Source organism: Bicyclus anynana, chromosome 5, assembly GCF_947172395.1.
Source record: "Bicyclus anynana chromosome 5, ilBicAnyn1.1, whole genome shotgun sequence".
NCBI lineage: Eukaryota > Metazoa > Arthropoda > Insecta > Lepidoptera > Nymphalidae > Bicyclus > Bicyclus anynana.
In genome coordinates, this window is record NC_069087.1 from 573,121 (window position 1) to 596,437 (window position 23,317).

Genomic DNA, 23,317 nt, shown 5'->3' on the forward strand with positions numbered 1-23,317 from the left:
AAAAAATAATTGGCGTGTATAATACACAGTACACACTTGATTTTTTTCCGAAATTCATTGTAAATTTGTGACCGTAACTTACATATTTTTCACCAATAATTGTTATTGTTGTCTTCGTCTAGTGAGAATGGTGATCCTAATTTGAAGATGGACGAAATTTTCAATCTTACCATCAAAGTCGAGACGCATTTACTTAAATACTTACCTATGATACCTACGAAAAATTTAATAAGTGAAGAAAACAACAACGAATGGATTCACTTACGAAAGGAGTTTTTTAAACTATTATCTCCCACATTTACCTCATATATTCATTATGCATCTTCAAAGTAGTCGGAAATTATGTTACCGGGTAAAAGCATCTCCCTTAATATCCAAAATTGTAGACTTTGTACATTTAATTTTCAATTAAAATAAATCATTGAATATTGTACTAAACTATTTTATTTTCTCGCAATCGTAGTGAAAAGCAGAGTGTAACACGTGGGGCTAAACCCATTATATACTCGGTTTCTATTTAGGCGGCCCTCGCCTTCGTCTCGGGCCCTAAAAATACCTCGTATATAATGTCCTTCTTTTTAGCCCCTTGTATAACAATCTACTATTTTTTATCATTTCAGCTCCAATCAGTAAGCAGTAACGACAGCTGCATAACAGTGAACAAGACAAAGAAGAACGTAACCAGCATCAGTATTACCACCGAACCTCAACCGAAGACGAGTCCAAAGTCGGAAGTACAGGTCTTCCAGAAAGGACCCGACATCACAGCCATCGTTGCGAAATTGCCGGGACTAGATGGTGCGGAGGCTAATTTGCCGGTGGTCAGGCCGCGGTCCAACGCGTCCGGCGCCTCGTCTAGAGTGGCCACTTCCCCGAGGACGTCGCCGACACCGAACAGGAGATCCCACAGTTCGCACAGTCTCGAGCACCGAGCGAGCCGCATCCGGCACTCGCTCTCCCATCACTGCATCCACGACTACAGCGCCGAGACCGACGCGGCCATCCGCATGATAGAGAGAAACCAAAGACACATGGAGAAGCAACGCATAAAGACGGACAGGTTCAGCAGATCCAAGACGGAAGAAAACTTCCGTTCGGACAGCGATCTAGACAAGGATTCGCGGTTCAAAGACGAACCACACGCTTGCGACCAAAGACGTAGCGAAATTAAGAAAGCAGCAGAGAGGATAGAAGAGAGTATTAAGAAAACCAACTGGGCTGAGAGGAAAACTATGTCTATAATCGAGCAGTTGAAACGCTCGCAACGTTTACGAAAAATGAAGAAGAACGAAAGCGCTGAAAACATCCAAGCGGAGTCAGAGAGGCATTACAGTTACAATAGGATAGACGGAAAAGTTTTAGAAAACGCCCACAAATCCAGTCGCAGATCTTCAAAATCACATTGTCGCAGCGCTAAATCTTCGGAGTTCGAGTCGGAATGCTCCGATTACCCCAACGGCGACGTGTACAGCAGCTCGCCGAGGTTGGACTACGGTTCCGAAAACTGTTCGAGGTTGAGCCACTACATAAAGAACGAAGAGCGCGAGGAACTCAAAAGACCGACACCGCCGAGGAAACCGTTGCGGTTGTCCCTCCACAAGGCGCGAAGTGCGCATTCAATAATGAACGGCAGCGAGTCGGAGACGACCAGCAGGCCACCGTCGGAAGCGCAAAATGGGGATGTGGGACAAATATCGCATTGCAAACGGCCAGTGAAGAGGACCCACGCAAATGACAAGTGGGCCAGAGAGAGAATCCGAGACGGAGGCCGCGCGACCCCGCGCCCCGCTAGGAAAGTGATGAACGGTTTGTCGGCTTGCGAGGCGCCCGCCGCTGACGACCTGTACCCAGAGTCCATGCACATCACGAGAAGGAATGGCTTGCTCCAATCCGCGGGCAAATGGTGCTAGCGAGATACTAATGTATATAGAGCTAAATGTATATTCATTTAAGAGCTTATTTTAGACATACATTAATTTATACAAACGTATATTGGATAAGAATTTTCTATAAAGGTCCTAATATCATCTGGAACATACCTATAGAGGCTAAACCAAAGGCCATGATCTTGTGCAATACTACCAAGTACAATACTCAAAACCATGGCCTCGGATATAAACTTTCAAACGTTGATTTTAGTGCATGTTATAAACAATTGTTGTAAATATAATTTATAATAAACGCAGCACCCACCGGTAAATACTGTCATTGTAAAGTGTATTTACTTGACCAAGCCAAATAGTCACCTGCGGACATAGGGGAATTATAAATGGTCTAAGCCTGCGCAACATCAGACTGCTCTGTCGCCAAAACATATTCCTATCACCTATACATTCTGCGGCATAATATTCTTAGATTCGCGTACTAGATAGACGTTCAACATCAACTCAACTCAAGAAAATAAACATCACAATATCTCAAGTAAATTGAGAGAGAGTAAATGTCAAGTTCAATATTAAGGAACGTTTAATTCGAGTCAAATTGATGCGACTTGGTCGAACGCTGAACAAAATCTAAAAGCCAATTATTATGAAAGTGTTCGATGTATGTATTACCACTAATCGATCAGGCTAAGGTTGAAGATGAACCTCAAAACCATTAATTACTTATTATTGTCGACTTAACCTATTTGGCTCAGGCAAGTACCTAAGTATAATAAATGTAAAATAAACAATATGGAAATAAAACAGTTTCTCAGACAACATCAGCGTTTAATTAAACATTTATTTCCAACAGCATTGCATGGATACAGCCAGGCTTTATTCTATCATTTCGAGGCTCGAGTGAAATTTTTGAACGAACAGCGTTTAGACTGTAGTTTTATAGTAAAGTAAGGTTTTTTGCACACAAAGTTTGGTTGCGGTTCAGTCTGTGTCTTAAAACCCTATGGTCGCACTGGTTTGAGCAAGTGTTATCTGATCCTTCTCAAAATCACATGGGACACAATATGTATTTTGGCAAATATATTAATCTAACTTCCGTTGTGACTTCAAGAATTAATAAGTTGAAACTTACGCTAGGCGTTCGGACAATACTTTGCTGTTGGCAGATATTCTAAAACTTGTAAATATTAAAACCTAATGATTAAAGCGACAATTGACGCCTTAACTTTGAAAGCAGTTTAAATATTGAAACAAAATCAAAAAGAGATATTTAAAATATATATTGTTTACGCCGTTGACAATATCTGCCATAGTGCTATAGTAAACTCTTTAATCAGTGCAGTGACATTTTACATTTACAAATCGTTTATTGAGAACATTTTTATGATTTGCTATATTTTTTAAATTACATGGTCACAAAATCTTGATGTTAAATAAACCATCTCAAAAACTGCTCAAACGGGTCGTAGGTTGAATATAGAATACACTGGCCACAAGTGAAGTATTTGATGCAAAGTTTCTCTCGAGCCTCGTACGTCGGTTCACAATAATCAATAATAATAATCAGTAGTAATAATTAAATCATGCTCTATGATAAACTTATGTAATAACTGCAACAAAAACAAATGACTACGGTAATATTTACATCAATATAAACAAAGTGATAACTCTCCGTTGTTTACCCACACACCACAGCGCAGCCGAGCGCAGGGTTTTTGCACAAGTCTACGACAGTCTCACGTTAACGCGACACTCACCCTAGAATGCACTCTAGGGCATAACATCTGTCATTTTATAGGCAAAACCGCATAACACATTCCTAGTCTGACATTCATTCCGGTCGTAGTCGAAAATGTTGATGACCTCTGAACTGAATAAGAAGATTCAGCCTTAATTAATTTTTCATGCTTCAAATACAATAAAACAAAATTTTCCTGCTTTCCGGGAAACCTTCTCAACAACTTACAGAAGGATCCAAAGTAGGGTCGCGTTTCTGCCATAAAATATATATACAAAATGTTGACTAGATACATACAAACTTAGAGAAAACTTCGACAATGGTAAATTGATTTTTACTCTTTACAAGTTAGTTCTTGACTTCAATCACACCTGATGGTAAGAGATGATGATGCAATTTAAGATGAAACTTGTTAGGAGGAGGATAAAAATCCACACCCCTTACGGTTTCTACACGACCTCGTACTAGAACGCTAAATCGCTTGGCGGTACGCCTTTTCCGGTAGGGTGGTAACTAGCCACGACCTGAGCTTCCCACCAGACAGACCTGGACCAATTAAGAAAATCTCAATCGGCCCAGTCGGGGATCGAACCCAGGACCTCCCTCTTGTAAACCCATCGCGCATGCCACTGCGCCACGGAGGCCATAAAAACGTCAACGTCTTAGTAGTAAGATCCGAATTAAAAGCACATGCACCCATGTATTTAATGGATGAAAAGTGTTTTATATATAACATAGTATGTTAAAAATAAATATATATGCGAGTAAATTGCCTAAAAAAAACCAAACTATTACTAACTAAAATTATGATAGTTTGGTCAGGAGATTTTTAGGCAAACTTCTTATTATATTTATCAACCTATGGGCATACCGTGTAGGAGCTACCATGGACTGCCAACATTTTTTTTTCAGGTTTTATAAAACCACGATGTTCTCTTGCTTAGAGCAAGCAAGCTAGAGCTTGGAGAGGATTTTTTAATAACATTTTAATATCTTCTGAAACAGAAAGCATCCTAGTACACATACAGGATCCATGCTATCTGTGCTGCAGTTATGCGACGATCTATTCCATTATATCATGCATTTAATAACAAATAACTAAACGAATTGTCCGATCATGTTATGTATCAATTGTGACGACTAAAATATAGATCCTTATATTTTATGGTATATTATGAGGATAACTTTAACGAGAAATTAAGTTGATAATATTGTTGTAAGAATATTTGAACTATTTTATAGAATTTGAGATACGTGTTACTTGAATTTTGTTCATAAAATTAGGCGTTTGATGTTACATTCTAAACCTGTTTAAACGATTGGAGAATAAATTCATTTGATTATATAAATATACTTATACTAAATATATCTAGTATAACAATAAGGCGATACTAGTACACACTTGGGCTGTCGAACAGATTTTTCATCTATACTAATATTATAAAGAGGTAAAGTTTGTAAGTTTGTCACATTTTTTAAATGGGGTAATCTTCGGAACTACTGGTCCGATTTTAAAAATTCTTTCACCAGTAGAATGCTACATTATCGGGGAGTGCTATAGGCTATATTTTATATTGGTATCATATATATTAGCCGAGTTATCACAGTTATTGTCATACAGGTCGGACTGAAAATCCTCTTAAACAGACTTATTCGCATGCGCTGCCTTAACTATTGTGTAAAATTGAAATTAATATATGGACACTTTATGTATCTTTAAAAGTTCTACAAAAAAGTCCGCGACACCATATATCTATCTTCTATATATTAGCAGATATAGTACCTTTTGTGTTTTAAAAATTATTAATTTTATATACTTAGGTGTACGTCATTATTTATACAACTAAACTTTAATCCTTATTAAAATAATTTATTTAATAATCACAAGGATATTATGGAGATAAGATTTGCCCTTTACAGTATGTTAATTACTTAAATAGTTTCGGAGATAATACAAAATTTCTAAAAGATGCAAAAATTCCGCTATATGACGCCCGGCGCTTTCATTTACATAGTTCCCGTTCAAGTGTGAATATGGGGATCAAACATAACCTATGACACTCGCAAATAACGTAGCTTTCTATTGGTAAAACAATTTTCCAAATCGGTCCAGTACATTCAGAGATTACCTCCTACAACCACACGAACTTTACCTCTTTATATTATTAGCATAGAAGTCTCTATTTCTCTTGGTCATACCACCACTCTCGAAGGACTGGACCGATTTTGCTAAGGGTAGGAGTAAGATAGAGAAGTTACAGGGTAGGGTAGGGTATGGGTAGGGAAGCGTAGGGGTAGTGTAGGGGTAGGGTAGGTTTAGTGCCGGGTTTAGGGTAGTGGTAGGGTAGGGGTAGAGGTAGGGTAGTGGTAGGGTAGAGGTACGGGTAGGATAGGGAAGTGGTAGGGTAGGGATAGGATAGGCGTGAGATAGGGGTACGGGTGGGATAGGGGTAGGAAAGGGATTGGGTACGGGGAGGGTAGGGGTAGGATGGGGGTAGGGTGTAGGTAAGGTAGAGGTAGGGTAGGGGTAGGGATAGGGTAGGGTAGGGTAGGGGTAGGGTAGATGTAGGGGTTGGGTAGGATTAGGGTAGTAGTAGGGTAGGGGTAGTGTAGGGTAGGGGTAGTAGTAAAGTTAACATCGAAATTGACGCGGACGAAGTCGCGGGCGTCCGCTAGTTAAGTCTATAAATGCGTGAATGACATACCTCATGACGAGAGACTATCGAACAAAAGTGATCATCATCATCAACAACCCATAATGGGCAGTGTTGCCAGTTGGATCTTATGAGAAGTTACCCGAAATATTAAAAAAAGTAACCTTTTTGTGTAAACAGTAACCTTTTAACTACTACTACTCCTGCTTTTTGCGTTCCACAGCATGGCTAAACCACCATTTCAGCCTCTGGGGGCTAAAGTAATTTTGTTTTTTTTTTAATAGCTGTCTGTTACGAATACTAGCCAAGTACTAAATTACTACAAACCGAAGGAGATTTTACTCGTAAATAGAATCATCTTAAGTAAGGCCCTTATGTAAAAGGCATATCTTTTACATAAGGGATAAGAAAAATACAATTAAAGAGCAAGGATTTAAAAAACAGGATTTAAAAAAAGTATTTAGACGCTAATTTCTTAAATTCATACTTGATTTTTTTAAGAAATTCAATGTGACTGCAACTTGCTTATTTCGCAAAGTCAATTGTAACGTCTTCATTTATAGTGAGATTGACACAGAAACATCGATGAGTTCTTGAGCATTTGTCCACATTTCTTGATTTAACGACCGTTTTGTTTTAGATATAGGAAATTGAAGTTAATTCTAAAAATTCCGAAATATCACGTAAAAGTAACCTTTTTATTAATGTAACCTAAAAGTTACCAATGCAGTCAAAAAATCACCTAAAAGGTTATAAAAGTAACCTTCTGGCAACACTGATAATGGGCTTACTGTTAAGCACAAGTCTCATCTCAGGATGAGAGGGGTTAGGCCTTAGTCCACCAAACTGGCCCAATGCGGATTGGCAGACTCCAGCACGTAGAAAATTAAGAAAATTCTAAGGTGTGCAGGTTTCCTCACGATGTTTTTCCATAATATATTTAATTTCTTAAAATGCACAGAACTGAAAAGTTCGAGATGCATGCCCGGATTCGAACCTAAGCCCTCCGAATCGAAGGCAGAGTTCATATCCACTGGGCTATCACGGCTCTCGATATCTATAATATTTATCGAACAATAGTGGCGAATCGAAAATATAGATCTCATTCGAACCATCGCAACGATAGCGACTGATATTTTCTATATCACCGCTATGTCGGCATGTCTATCTCTCGTCTGGGTGTGTCGTGGTGCGCCCCGTGGCCTACAGAAACAAATTTGTCACAGCTGATGTGGACAAAATCTGCTTGACCAATAGTGGTAGAGTCGAATATGGATAGCTATTTCAATGGGTTGGAGAGAAAGAGATAGGACAACCCAGACACTATTGGTCGACAATGTATTTATTATGTATTTTCATCTATGTCGGTGACGCAAGCTAGGCCTACAGGTTATTAAACGATTGAAAAACCAGCTCGAGGATATCTCCAAATGTGCACACGTTATCGAGAGAACCTATGACGTCATAGTCCAAGAGCCAGCGGAAAATGTTCAAGTTTCTAGAAAGTGAAAGTGTCTTACCATAATAATCTACTAGTTCTTGGACCATCAGTTTATACTACATAGTACAAGATATTAAGTAAGTTACGTGTAGTGTATGCGCATAGTTAAACAATGCCAGATTAAAAACTATTTTGCACTATATTTAATTTATGGGCCTTTGAATGTGATCTCACCTGGGCCTTATTATGTATCTCAGTGTACCATTCACACTACGTCGACTTTCGTCATATTTTCCTTTTTTGTGATCATCTAACATAGTAATTTCTACGAAATGACCTTGACTTCGCCATTTTACATCAAGTAGTAATGATGTTTTGTTTTAATAATCATCTAACATGAATATTTCAACAAAATTACGTAAATATCAGTTTTTTGTTAAACCAATGTTACTACCTACCTCTACTAGACTAATGTTATTTTACGTAAAATGACGATTATTGTGCCATTTCGTTGAAAACACAATGTTAGATGATTGCAAAAACGAAAATACGATGAAAAACGATGTAGTGACTGATTACTTGAATGGTACACCGAGTTACATAATAACCCTGCTGATGCAGTGACGATACAATCTTAGATAGTAGTGAGCTTATTTAAACAAAATGATATTAATCAAAATCTCGGCATCATTAAACTATGGCTATGTAATAATAATAAATCACTAACAAATAATAATTATTTCAGTCCTTACAAGTTACATAACATTAAATATAACTCGCTCCCTCGCCTCCGTCAAATCCTTCCAGCATCCTTCGTACGATCCTTCGAGTAGTATATATTTTGTTATTCTAACATCGAGACATAGAAATGGTTAACTTTAAACGCGTTCCCGTCGTGAATGTCCTAGAACTCGAAGCTACGTCCCAGGTTCACGAACCTGTAACAAAAATACCGACATTTTTACAAAATGTTCGACATTGCAATACGTCATCACCTCAGACCCATTATAGAAAGACCTGTATCGCACTCATAGTCACGAACAAAATTGTATGTCATTTTCTGAAGAAAACGAGCTTGGTTTTGGTATATATTTTTTGTACTGAACTAGAAGTTTTTGCCCGTTTTTTACACAATTCAATTACACAAAAAGGTATTTTTACGGAGCTCTTTAACCGACGAACACGATTACAACTATTTAACAATGATTCTATAAAGACAGTTTTTATAATCGCATTAGATCTTTGATCATATACTTTGACAGAAAAGTAACGTCTAGCGAGGCAGGTCCTATACATAATTGGTCTGAGGTCATTACCGATAAACTGAAATTAATGATCATGCATGTTTTCAGTTTTTACTTCCCGCTAGTTATATAGTATATGCTATATACACAGATACAATAATTGGCAGATGGAGCGCACGGAACACGACGGTGTCGTAGCCGCTCCAAATACAAAATCCAAAAACGAATACATTCTCGAGTCAATACGACAAGAAGCGTCGTATCAGTAATTTTCAATATTATTTAAGAAAAATAGCGTCCTATGTTTTTAAATATTTTAAAACTGTTCACAAAAACTGAAGATGGAGTATTTTTTATTGGTAACTAGCGGACGCCAGCGACTTCAGTTTTCACAAATCCCGCGGGATTATTCCGGGATGAAAAGTAGCCTATGTGTTAATCCAGAGTAAAATCTATTTCCATTCCAAATATCACCAAAACCCCTTCAGTAGGCGCAGCGTAAAAGAGGAACAAACATACTTACACACTTAACTTTCGCCTTTATAATATTAGTGTTATTAGTGTTAAGTGTATTGGTAATTATTGATTATCATATTGATTTACATAATTGTTGTTAATGTTAAATTTTGAAATACAAATTATGAACAAAGTTTGTTGCGGACGTTTTTTTAATGGGTTTAACCAGCTTGACCGCGCTGCTTATTTTATTCTTTATTTTATTCTTTACAAGTTAGGCCTTGACTACAATCTCACCTGATGGTAAGTGATGATGCAGTCTAAGATGGAAGCGGACTAACTTGTTAGGAGGAGGATGAAAATCCACACCCCTTTCGGTTTCTACACGGCATCGTACCGGAACGCTAAATCGCTTGGCGGTACGTCTTTGCCGGTAGGGTGGTAACTAGCCACGGCCGAAGCCTCCCACCAGCCAGACACGGACAAATTAAGAAATTCTCAATCTGGGATCCCAGCCGGGGATCGAACCCAGGACCTCCGTCTTGTAGATCCACCGCGCAAACCACTGCGCCACGGAGGCCGTCAAAATGAGGCTTGTGAAGACTGATTCTGGGTTATCCTTATTCTGTGCCGCTGTACTCACTTCTTGAGCGCGAGAGGCAGCGGCAGCTCCTGCGCGGCTCGGCGCATCAAGAAGGAGAGCAGCCCCCGCTTGTCGCCCCCGCCCGACGACTTGGCGCTGCACGGCGACGCGGAGCGCGTGCGGGCTGCGACAGAATGAGCTACTGTAGACAGCGTGACTATTCAACTCTGACAAGTTTCACCCGCGTGGTTCTCGTTCCCGTATGAATACGGGGATAATATATAGCCTATAGCCTTCCTCAAAAAATGGGCTATCTAACACTGAAAGAATTTTTCAAATCGGACCAGTAGTTCCTGAGATTAGCGCGTTCAATCAAACAAACAAACTCTTCAGCTTTATAATATTAGTATAGATAACTTTACTTAAAGGTAGCCATGCATAAAGTGGTCGTACTAGCAATTAAAAATATAGTTTTAAATAAAATTGAAAAATAAATTTACATAAATTAAAAACTTATAAACTGAGAAAGAGAAAAAAGTTCGTTGATGACACTCCCATGATATGCGGGCGACGGGGGGGAAGACTGCGCGGGAAGTGAGGTGCATCAGTTGTGGGTTTTTATTCATTGCTACACGCCCCCGGCCCGCGCGCATCATCGGGAGTTTTACGATCCAAGTTGCCAAGCTATAGTCAATCTGTTCTATGAAGTCATTGTGGATATGGGTGTGGTGAGATGACAGAACAAGCGCATTTGTATGTATAAACTGAAAGGGGAATGCCCCCGTATAAAAGAACATAATATATGGAAATGACAATATGAAGTACAATTATGGATCTGGTTAAACAATTGGCTTAATAAAAGTATGTTTCTAGAAGAAAAAATATATTTTTTTAACACTTTTCAATTAGTTCGTGGCTGGACGAAAGCGGCGAAGTAATATTTGAAGCTGTATTATTTCATTTCTGTTACCACCAACAAGTTTAATAGACAAGACAACTTAATAACGAACAAATAAACCAAAGTCTACACCGTATCGGAACGCTAAATCGCTTGACGGTACGTCCAACCTAATATATTTACATCAAGAAATTCTTAATTTTGAAACTGCTTCAATTGCCATATCTGCACTCACACTACCTCATGCCTCATTGTCAGACTTAGGAATATGTCTGCCTGAATTTATAGAATGACGTATCTAAAGTATGATATAACATTTACTTACTATCAAAGATGTCTTCATTGTCAGAGACAGGCGAGTCTGACTCTATCGGACTCTCACTCCCAGACTGCGAGCCATCATACTGCTTGTCTTCGTCGAGTGATGACACCGGTACACCGTCCTCCGACGCCGTATCTAAGGATGGCGAAGAGATCGCCCAGATAAAAAAATTAAAAAGTAGAAACAAAACAAACCAAATCTAAACAAAAAAATGTAAAATAAATAAGACTAAAAATCAAGTTATCATTCATAGCAAATTAACAAACAATACCAGCTGACCTATTTCCTATTTTGGTCTTTATTATCAATCCATCAAAATAAAAAACAAATCAATTGACAAAATGTCATCCACATACTAGGATACAAATTACAAATGTCATCCGGTGCTTACGGTGGAACACTTTGTTGTCCACTTCAATAGGTTGATAATAAAGACCAAAATAGAAAATAGGTCAGCAGACAAGTGTGAAAGATTCGTCCACCGAAGACTCTTTGTTTTATAGCTACAATAGACGTAGTTTTTTTTATTTTATGACAAGGTAACCCTTGACTGCGGTCACCTAAAGTTAAGTGGCGATGCAGTAAGATAGAAGCGGGCTCATTTGGAAGAAATAAAAGGTTCTACCCACACCTCTGACGGTTTCTACGGCATCGTATCGGAACGCTAAATTGCTTGGCGATACGTTTTTGTGCCACGTTAGAAGCCCACCAGCAGACCAGACCCGCCCCTGTAGCCTAGTGGCACGTAGATTCTCTTGCTAGACAATCACTCACCACCAAAAGTTGCATCTTCAATTCCCTCCTCAGTGGGGCAGACGGACTGTCCACAAATGTCGGAGTCCGAAGTCTTGCTCTTCTCTGGCGAGGAGACGCTTGGCGAGCTCTCGCCTAGTAAGAGATAAGTGAACAATCGTCATATGATCGTGTGACTGTGGTACATCATACACAGGTGAGACTCGCCGTAACATTACTACAAGAGTGACAAAACATATACGCATGTGGACACGGACGGTTCAACAATATCCGAGCATGTTCAAGCTTCGGGCACGACTCATTATATCCGTTTTGATAAGTATTGTCAAGGGAAAAGTTTCCAATACCTCGTAAGATAAGAGAAGCAATAGAAATTAGTTGTTACCCGAACTTTAATCGGGATCATGGATGGTTGCTGCCGACAGCGTGGAAACCGCTATTTCTTTCATTGTCACAAATAACAAACTTGGAACAAGATAGCGTTAGTTCGGTTTGCTTACAATAAGACGAGTCTAACGAAGATGACATTAATGAACCAACGGAGAGTGTAACGGAACCTTCACTCCCCACCACTCAATCCCTCTCCCAGCGCGCGATGCGAGCGGCTGCGCGCCGAGCCGCCGCTTCGTAGTTTAGATCGTGCTGCGTTGCAAGAACCAGCTCATGACTAAGGGCCCCGTATGGGTTCGAAACTAATCGGGCATACTCCGACCTTGAGTCACTCAGACCTTGAGTGACTTGACTCACGTGAGTTTTAGCCGTGTTTCATAATCCATTAATATCATATGATCAGTGGACCTAGTACGAGTATGTGACCAACGACACACGAGTATCTACGGAAGAGACTAATGTTTTTGTAGATAGTCCTACTACTTTTCTTTTCCGGTACCCTCTTTGAATACCAACAACGGATTATCTAAAGCACACTCTCTGTCTTATGAGCTTTTCTTATTTTTGTAGGTAGTCTTCCTCTTTTTCTTTTCCGGTACCTACTATGGTGACTATCGTTACACTTTTTTAGTTTCTTCAAGACATTTCGTCTTAATTTCACCTCTTATTTTAATTTTTTTTTTTATATAATCACTTAAAAAAAATATGATACTTTTTTTTCAATCTAGTAGAAAGATAACGAACAATTTAAGAGCATTTAAAAAAAAGTGTCAACGAGCTATTGTCATTTTGGTTCAGCTTACTTGCTGGGGTTTATATCGAATCATAGTGCTGATATGTATACGCCTGTAAGTGCAACAAGAGGAGGCACCCACCTAAGCCGCTGTCGAGCTTCTGTCTCTTGGGCTTGCTGGTGTCGTCGTCCTCGTCTCCGGCGGCGCTCTCCCACTCCATGGCGGAGGCGCCCGCGGTCGGCGCCAGCTGCTCCAGGTCGATCTCCACCTCCGCCGGCATCGACAGCGCCGGCCGGGCTGCTTCCTGGGACACAGGGCAACCGATGGCTTTGCAGTAGCATAGCGGACATGGGGCCATATCAATGGAGCAATCACTTAATATCAGTAGGTCTAGCATACGTCAACGACATCTCTTAAAGAGAAAAAGTCGACAAATAAATAAATGAGAGTTAAAAAACCATCATCATAAAAACAAAAAACCCGACTGCTTATGAACTGAAAAGGGAAAAACAAGTATCACAATATCTATGTAAAAAACTAAATAATTTATGGTGTCGCATGCGGTGACAAATAATTTTGGTAGATCATTCTTTACCCATAGGTAAGAAAGTATTGTCTTGTTTTGTTACCCTCATTCTCGGGTAAAAAAATCATATCATTTGCTTGCAAAAGTTACTTTTGCTCGAGGCGGTAAAAGCTCGTTTTTAACGCTAAGGCGTTTAATAGTTGCTAAAAGTGCGGTAAGTTGAAAATTACAGCCGAGGCTATATTGCAGAGCTCGAGCCTCGACTGTAATTATCAAAGCGCACGTATGTCATACGACGTTTTATAACAATTCTGCGAGGAAACACACTTTCTGAAAATAAATTTGCATCTTTGCCTATTTTCCTTAAGATGACATATTGATACGCTTGTCATTTTTGGATAGATAGCGAAGTGCGCACACCAGCATTTTTTTATGCAAACGCACCAAAAACAAAAAAAATCTTTTTGCCAAGATATAAAAAAGTACCATTCGATTTTAGACGGATGATAAAGGTTTAATATTACATTACGGCACATGTGCGTAATGATATACATTACGATATTGAAATTGGTGAAATAAGCGATACTTTACGAGCAAATATGTTATAAAGTATTTTTTTTGTTCTATATTAAATCGTGCAATCAGTCAAAGACTATGCAGCAGATGGGTCTTAGGGTTGATGTTATTATGTGATATGAGTATTCCCCATTGAAGACATTAATATTGTTGTTCAAACTGGACTATTACATATCCAGCTCAATGTAACTTTTTAATTTTATAACATGGATGTTTAGAAATGATGTTGATAGCTAATTAAATGTTACTTTTTTATCATTTTTTTTTTATTTAAACTTCTACTTTATACGCTTTTAATCTTTTGTTTGTAAATAATAAATCACACGCTTGTGGTTCAATCTTAGAATCCTTCTATTGCTTGAGATTCCTTACATACAAACACAGTAAAAATTTGCATTGGATTACATAACAAATAAGTTTTACTCACGTCAGCGATATCATCGGTAGCTTCTGTGGTCTTGGCATCTATGTCGCTGTCGGCAGCAGTCTTGGCGTTCTCTGTGGAGGTGGAGGGCCGCCCGTTGGCCGTGCCGTACATCGACATTAGAATGGCCTTGCGAGACAACCGGTGAGGCTCAGGGATCAGTCTCTGCACAATGTTGCAAAAGTCCTCCTCGTCACTGTTCAATTCGTCCTCGTCCTCGAACTCGTCACGTCGAGTGACGTTAGTGTTCAATGTTTCCGAGTCTTCCTCGTCCGAGTTGATATCATTCAAATTTCTTCGGTTAGGCCGTGAATTGTTATTAGGATTGGCGACGATTACTCCGTTTCTTCGACTCGGGGGAGCATTTACAACACCAGGAACTATATCGAAACTCGGTAAAGTGGAGGCATTTGTTGCAAGAGTCGAGGCACGCGGCCGGTCTCTTGCGAAAGTACTTTTATTGGTATTGTCGAGTCTGACTGAGGGTGTGTTGTCGGGTCTGACTGATGGTGCGTTGTCGGGTCTGACTGATGGTGTGTTGTCGGGTCTGATTGATGGTGTGTTGTCGGGTCTGACTGATGGTGTGCTGTCGGGCCTGACTGAGGGTGTGTTGTCGGGTCTGACTGATGGTGTGTTGTCGGATCTGGCTGATGGCGTTTTGTCGGGTCTGACTGATGGTGTTTTATTGGGTCTGACTGATGGTGTGTTGTTCGGTCTGACTGATGGTGTTTTGTCGCGTCTGACTGATGGTGTGTTGTCGGATCTGACTGATGGCGTTTTGTCGGGTCTGACTGGTGGTGTTATCTGGGGTCTGACTGATGGTGTTTTGTCGGGTCTGACTGATGGTGTTATGTCGGGTCTGACTGATGGTGTTTTGTCGGGTCTGACTGGCGAAGTGTTGTCGTCCGGTCTGACTGACGGTGTGTTGTCGGGTCTGACTGGTGGTGTTATTTCGGGTCTGAATGCTGGTGTTTTGTCGGGTCTGACTGATAATGTGTCGTCGGGTCTGACTGGTGTTTTGCCGGGTCTGACTGATGGTGTGTTGTCGGGTCTAACTGGTGGGGTTTCGTCAGATCTGGCGGGTAGTATGTTGTCGGGACTGACAAGTGGTGTGTTGTCGGGACTGACAAGTGATGTGTTGTCGGGTCTGACTGGTCGTGTGTTGTCGGGTCTGACTGGTCGTGTGTTGGCGGGTGGGCCTGTTGGGTTGGCGGGTGGGGCTGTTGGGTTGGCGGGTGGGGCTGTTGGGTTGGCGGGTGGGGCTGTTGGGTTGGCTGGGTTGGCGCCGTTGTCGCCATGATCGTCCTCAGAGTCAGAGGCCGACATGTGGTCGAAGCGCAGCGCGCCGGCGACGCGGTTCTGGCCCATGCTGATGACGAGGCTCAGGAGAGCGTTCATCTCGTTCGCGCCATTCTCACTGTCGAGGTCGTGCAGGATGTTGAGGCCGTCTGTAAATGTTAACTAAAGATAGAAAATATATTCTTTTAAATGCAATATAAAATTAAAATTATCATAAAAGGAACAGGGAACCAAAAGAAAGAATTCGATTCACAGGCTTGTTTCTTTCAGATTAGTAAAAAAAAGAGATATTGCTTCAAACAAAAGGATTTTGTTTGGAGCAATATACATACTATGTGGCTAAACATACTATGTGGTTTGTTTACATTGAGTATAAACCGTTTAAAGTTTTAAGTTAACCATTGTCGTAGACACGTCCGTGAACACACAAGGTTTCACCTGAAAACCAGCGCCACAGAGCTGTGGCATCGTGCTGAGGTGGATACCTTTTTTGTCCAGAAATAGATTTTTGTATGTTCTGTTTGTTTATTTTTTTTTATTACTTGTATGTGGACAAATAAAGATATTCTATTCTACCGAGTGGGGCTGCCAGCACTCACCCACGGTGTCCCCGGGCTCGAGCGGTATGCAGATGCGGCGCGGGCAGGCGGCGGGCGGCGCGGGGCGGGGCTCCTCGCGCACCGCGGGCTGGCGCCGCCGCACGCCGCCGCGCATCGCCCGGCGCACCACCGCGCGCGCCAGCACCTGCAGCCGCACCGGCACCAGCTTGTCTGCAACCACTTCACATTGGAGCTGGGCACATCAACACTCGCCCTATACATGCCAATAGGCTAGTTGGATAGAAGCAGGCGTTACTTTGCGGAAGTTCATCATGATTATATAATGATTTATTTATTTTGCTATCAACCGCGAAAAGTGGACGAACCCATGCGACAACATCTCCTGAGGATGCTCCGGTTTCGGGGTGAAACGTACGTAGAGAGTATTTTGTCGGACCTGGGTGACGTTATCGCATGGGTTCGTCGACTTTTCGCGGATGATAGCAAAATAAATAAATCATTATATAATAGGCTAGTTGACACTTTCATTTCAATCAATCAATCAACAGCCTGTATTCGTCCACTGCTGGACATAGGCCTTTCCGAGAGCGTGCCACAACACACTCAATTATTTTCGTTCTCCTACGGATTTCCTCGTTCCGGATTTTATCCTTCAGTGAGACTCCTGACATAGTCCTCTCAATAGCTCGCTGAGCGATTTTAAATTTGTGGATAAGGCCAATCGTCAGTGTCCACGTTTCCGCTCCATGCGTCATCACAGGCAAGACACACTCATTAAAGACTTTTGGTGATTACATGAAAAATTTAGTTTTTAAATATGTTTTTGACAATACGAGGCAAAACGCCTGTCGGCCATGAGATGATATTTCAACTGTTCCTCCCATCCCATACATTGTATATGTTATAATGGAGTGTTTGACAAAAATATTAGTGAACAATTAGTTCGACGTTTAGTACATCAAGTGTGTTAGTGACGTCACAAAATGGAAGACAGCGTTTTTGACGTTTGGAAAATTTGAAAAAATACGCGATATTTAGATTAAGTTTTATAAGAAATCCTTAACTTTTATTAATTGACATCGATATATTTCGGACCCTTAATCCATGTACTACACGAAATTAATATTGTTTATATTAAATTTGATATGAATCAACTACCCTATTGACTGTGGGAAAAAACTGCTTGGTAACTTGGGAGTTATTGAAATACTAATTAGTATCAGTACTAGTGATCAGGCATAAAGAATATATACCCTCATTTATTTGAGATAAGAAATAAATGATAGAAAATATTCACATTGACACATAAAACTGCGCTTGGTGAGTATCAAATGATTAACTTTTTTATTAAATTAACAAAAAACGTACACTAGTTAAAAGAATATACCCAACAGAATTGAAAACATACCTAAAAGTTGCCAGCTCTCACACTGCTACTGTGAGGTTGCCAGATATAAACAATTAATTAATGTTATACAAATACCCTCATCAGTTATTTAGTCATCTAATGTCAAATGAATGCTTAATTTATGCTTAATTTAACTGTATTAGGTTGCCTTTGATCTAGTTCATGGTTTCCTAGATTTGTATGAATAACATCAAATTGAAAATTTTGAAAAACCCCCGAATGTCATGAACTTATTAATTACACTCTCGATCTAGCCATCAATATTCTCTTTCAGAGCACTTTCATTTGAGACTTCACTCAAGTATATTTGCAGACATTCGGTTGTTGTTGCCCATTTTCAACCCCCATAACTTTTAAATTTTTCATCAAACATGTCTAAGAACACTCGCCCGTAAGTCACCTTTAATAAAAAAAAACTAAAGGAACTACTGGTCTGATTTGAAAAACTATTTCAGTGTTTCCCATTTATCGAAGAAGGCTATAGGCTATATATTATCCCCGTATTCTTACGGGTACGGGAACCACGCGGGGGAAACCGCGCGGCGTCAGCTAGTATTCCATATGCAGGATGTTAAGTCAAAGTCAAAATTCATTTATTTCAAATAGGCTTAGTTTACAAGCTCTTTCGAAACGTCAGGTAATAATATAATGGTGATAATAATTATTCGAAAACTTAAAATTAAAGTAAGTTAGATCATAAGATGAGGTTTCTCTTCTTATACAAGCTTCTGTAGAGTGAGCAAGTGTGTCACGTGGTGCACATACCCAGTGTGACGGGGCTGGCGGTCTCCTCCGCGCTAGGCACGCGCAGCGTGGCGAAGCTGACGCTGAGCAGGCTGCGCGAGGTCCAGCGCTGCGGCCCCACGCGCCGCACTTGCAGCAGCGTGTCGTTCAGCGGCATCACCAGTATGCCTCCCACCTGCATACCATGGTTTATTTTTTATTCTTTACAAATTAGCCATTGACTACAATCTCACCTGGTAGTAAGTGATGATGCAGTCTAAGATGATCTAACTAGCTAGGCGCTAACATGTAATAATAATAATAATAATAATCAATAAAACTGTTGGATCAAGAGTCGGATACAAAAGGCAGTGATTCTTGAGACGGCGCGTATTGTGAGGAGGTTCCTCACTCTGGAGCCCTGACCACCGGTTGCTTGGGCACTCAAATGACCCGCAGCGGGAGGGTGAATTTTTTTTTTTTTTTTTTATAAATTTTTAATAATGTTTTGTATTTTATACTTATATTGTTAAAAATTTAAAAAAAAAGAAGTAATAAATAAATGAGAGAGAAAAAAATAATAATAATAATAATAATAATAAATGATTTATTGAGCAAAAAACATTTTTTATACAGAATATGTTGAAACGACAGTTGTGCTAAAATGTATAAAAGATTTTGTGTTACAGCCATCACGTTCCATGTAATAGCACTTCGCGCTCTGCCACCATTAAATGACATTTTGTCTATTTCTCTTTTAGTTTCATGCTAAGCCCCTTAAGATTTATGTACTGACAGATTCAATTAATTACTTCTGGTCTACAAAAATTGTTTCTAATAATTACGACCAATTCACATGTTTTGCATCTATACAATTATCTAATATGCAAACATTGTTTTAGACAACCTTTATGCTAATAACTTACTTTAAGGAGACTCTTAAAATAGTTCTCGTACTCCTCCGGGCAGCCGGCGCCGCAGTACACCCGATCATAGACAGATACCAGTGGACTTATGCACAGCCCATTACCTGTATCAACATTCATAATGTTAATATCTTAGTGACATCGTAACAAGAACTTAGTAACAATAGCTAACAGTTTAGAGAGTGAGTTGAAATCTAAATTATCATAACTTAAAGTTAACATGTTAGGTTAATTTTACACAAAAGAAACTGACCATTTTTCATATAGTGTGCCTAAAAGGGAGTGCCCATCTCCTTTTTATGCAAGTACAGAAACTCTGCCAGAGGGCAAACCTCAAGCTCAAATATCAGAGGGAATCTTTAGAGAATTAAAAAAATATTTATTAGGCTTAGTTAAACATAACACAAGCTACTCTGTATGCTTACTTTGGGGCTAGATAGTGATGTGTATTGTTTAAGTATATTTATTTATTTATTTTATAAGCACTTTAGAAACGACAAATTTGTCTGTTTGTATTTTACCACTGGTTAGGAAGGCAGAAACCGGCTGAGAACAGCCAGCATTAAACAAAACTTATAAATCTTTTATAAATCAGTAGAAGATGCGATGCGGTTTCACCAGCATAGTTCTTGTTCCCATAGGAATACAGGGACAAAATACAGCACCTGGGGATAGTGTAGCTTCCCAGCAGTGAAAATAAAATTAGTTCAGTAGTTTTGGAGCCTATTTAATGTAAATAAACAAACAAACAATCAAGTGTTTCCTTATTATAATATTAGTATAGAATATACTTTAGAAGACAGGTTATTTATGGATAACTTCGCTCTACAAACACACAGAACATGACTGTTTATAGTCATTTTACTGATCGCAGATAAGCCCAGAAGAAACAAAGAAAAGGTTATTTATGGGATAATTTTTCATTGAACCAATAGGAGAGACACAGATAAAACAGTAAACTCTTCAAAAGTTTCATTTTCCTTTGAATTAGAATTACCAACTACTTCAAACTGGAATTTGTTTATTTAGTCAAGTACAGTCAAGATGTACATAAACAAAAGTATATAATACTTATGTAAACAAATGAACATCTTTTGATAATAAGTCTTTGCAATATTTGTGTTTATCAAAGTGGGCTGGCTGAGGAAGATAAGCAATAGTTATCTACTTGTACATGAACTCTCAACTAAACAGTAACCTGAACAACATCTGACAGTTGTAAATTATGAAAAAGAACAAGCATTTGTATCTCATAATAACTAGCCAACCCCCTCCGAGCTTCACTTTGACTTATGTGTTATTATACCCTGCCCCTAATGTTGGTTTAGAAGTGAAAAGGTAACAGTCAGAAAAACAGACTTACTTTCGCATTTATAATATTAGCATAGATATAGAATAAACTGTATAAAACATTCCGTTCCCACACCAAAAGGTTTCTGATTTCAAATAATATCAAAAAACAAACCTAACCAAAAAATCATCAAAATCAGAGCTGTTTCTAAGGAAGTTGAGAGAAAATGCTCTATTGATTGGACTACTTGTATGTTTCAAATTTCAAAATCTTACAAAAGTATCATAATTAGATGAAAATTTACACATTTTTAGCTTCCTCACATTAAACATGACATTTTCCATAATATTTGATAATGTGATACCATTTTAGATTTCTGTAATACTAATAAAGCAAGAAGTTTTGGATCCAATATTGTCAATAATTTATTTTTTGTATCAGTAAAGCATAAGTATAATGGGGATGATGACTAGGTTCGAATATATTGATTTTTATGATACATTCGGGTAAATAGGGTCAATGTTAACTAATTTATACATAAAAAGCAAAGATTGTCTGGATATTTGCAAAATAAATGAGATTATAAAATTTCAAAATCTATTAAAAATATTTTATCGTAATTAGATGAAAATTCATACAGTTTTAGCTTCCTTACATTAAATGTGACATTTTTTTAATAAATGAACTAGCATAAACGCACAAATAACAAAGATATTAGTAATTTTGTTTGAACTTGCATACAATTCTAACAATCATTACATTGCCTATGACGTCATATTTTCGAGCCATTTTGTATGGGGCGTTTTTCAGGGATCCGCGGCAGCGCCGCAAATCTGACTCTTTAAATCCCTGTAGCTCCGAAAGTAATGATCGATACCCTGTTCCTTTTACAAAATTGCTTTACTATTAGTATACTCTTAATTTATATACAATTTAAAAAACTGTCATCATCCCTATTATGAGTAATCATATTTTTGTATTAGGAATCCTTTAAGATTTTCTTTAAGTGTAAACTTGTGATGTTTCTGTCTGCCAGGTGTTTTGGCAAGTTGTTTTAAAGTATTTGAGACTGTGATGCTGGAAATATTAAATAGTGTAAAAAAAGAAACAATAATTTAATTTATAATATGCAGCATCAGCTTAAGCTTAATATAAACATTTATATCAATATCAGTTTAATTTTATAACATTCATATATTTGCTGGTCATACCTTGATAAAACTTGGGCTCGCAAAAGTCAGATGAATCCAATACAGTGGACTTTTCATAGAACAGTTGTATTTTCTTCATGGCATACTCCACAACAGCTGGATGCACCTCCACGCCATGGTTTATCCCCGCAGAGCCCAGGATCAGCCCTGCCAGGGTGCTGAGATACCCGGTACCCGAGCCAATATTCAGGAACGATAGGCCCGGCCTCAGCTCTAGGGCCTCCATGACCTCACTATGTCATAGAAAGTACTTAGAAATAGAATCATTCCAAATCCAAGCACAACTGTTATTTTTTTGAAAAGGAGAGAGATCCTGCTATCCAAAAACATTTACAATCACATTGTGCACTATATTTTACGTGGAGAAGATGTTACAACTAGAGACTTTTTCATCTCGTTTCAGCAACTCGTTTTTAACATATAGACATTAAAAGTCACTTTTTAATATTTAAATTAAGGCAGTTAAGAAATGAGGTTGATCTCTAATTACCCAGAAAATTAAAACAAAATCCGTCCATTGGACTGGCGTCAAAAAAATATGCCTAATATTGTTTTAAAACAAACTGAATAAACACTAGACGTGGCTTACCTATATATACATGGCGACGATAGATGCAGCGGCCCATTCTTCCAGGCCAAGTCCTTGTAGGCCTGCTCTCGAGACTCTGGAGTCAAATACTCTGCGCGATCTAGCGCACGAAACACTCTCTCCACTTCTGCCGTGCGTATGTAGTTCCCACCCATTAGATTGTCTATCAACTCATTGTTATCACGACCCGAACTAACGGCGCCTCCCATTTTTAATCTAAAATAGTTTATCCCCAAAAAAAATATTTACTCCCTCAAATAAGGGGATTGTGACCATATGTGACGTCACAGTTGTTTTTCAACATATTTCAGTAGATCACAAACCATATCGTAATATCCGTGTGCTGGATTAAGTTCCTGCTCTATTTGTTTGCAATAAATGTTAATCACACACCAATTTCACAATAATGGGACGAAATTTTCTTTTCAAACAGTCTGTCTGAAGATCAAAATCGAAATTGATTTTCGATGGATGACAATGACATTTGATTTGTTTGACAAGTGATTGATGAATAGACTATCAAAATTGTATACCGTTTGAGGTTTGAGTAATCTCCGTCTACGACTTGGCAAACTTTTCAAATCATAGTATCTAATAATCTGAGATCTAAATTGAATCTTTAGGCCTAGTTCGGACTACTTAGGTATTTTAGTCGAGTAAGAACGATTTTTGGGTGGTAAATCCAAAA

At 39.0% G+C, this 23,317-nt stretch overlaps 2 protein-coding genes across 3 annotated transcripts in view; one reads left to right on the forward strand and one right to left on the reverse strand.

Moving 5' to 3' along the window:
* Positions 1–2,702, forward strand: part of LOC112052722 (uncharacterized) — a 57,406-nt gene extending 54,704 nt beyond the window's left edge. For both annotated transcript variants that reach the window (XM_052881901.1, XM_052881900.1), the window contains one exon: positions 621–2,702. In XM_052881901.1, the coding sequence (XP_052737861.1) occupies positions 621–1,910 (1,290 nt within the window). In that variant the 3' untranslated portion in view covers positions 1,911–2,702. The remainder of the gene's footprint in view (positions 1–620) is intronic.
* On the reverse strand, positions 2,691–23,118 carry LOC112052725 (mucin-5AC). The gene is made up of 11 exons (XM_024091906.2): positions 22,630–23,118; positions 22,041–22,273; positions 19,539–19,642; positions 18,655–18,808; positions 16,521–16,691; positions 14,626–16,070; positions 13,238–13,400; positions 11,994–12,107; positions 11,223–11,354; positions 10,060–10,183; positions 2,691–8,654 (listed from the first exon to the last, which is right to left on the reverse strand). The coding sequence occupies exons 1-11, from the start codon at positions 22,836–22,838 to the stop codon at positions 8,621–8,623; spliced, it is 2,883 nt and encodes a 960-aa protein (XP_023947674.2). The 5' UTR covers positions 22,839–23,118; the 3' UTR covers positions 2,691–8,620.
* Between the last annotated feature and the right edge of the window lie 199 nt (positions 23,119–23,317).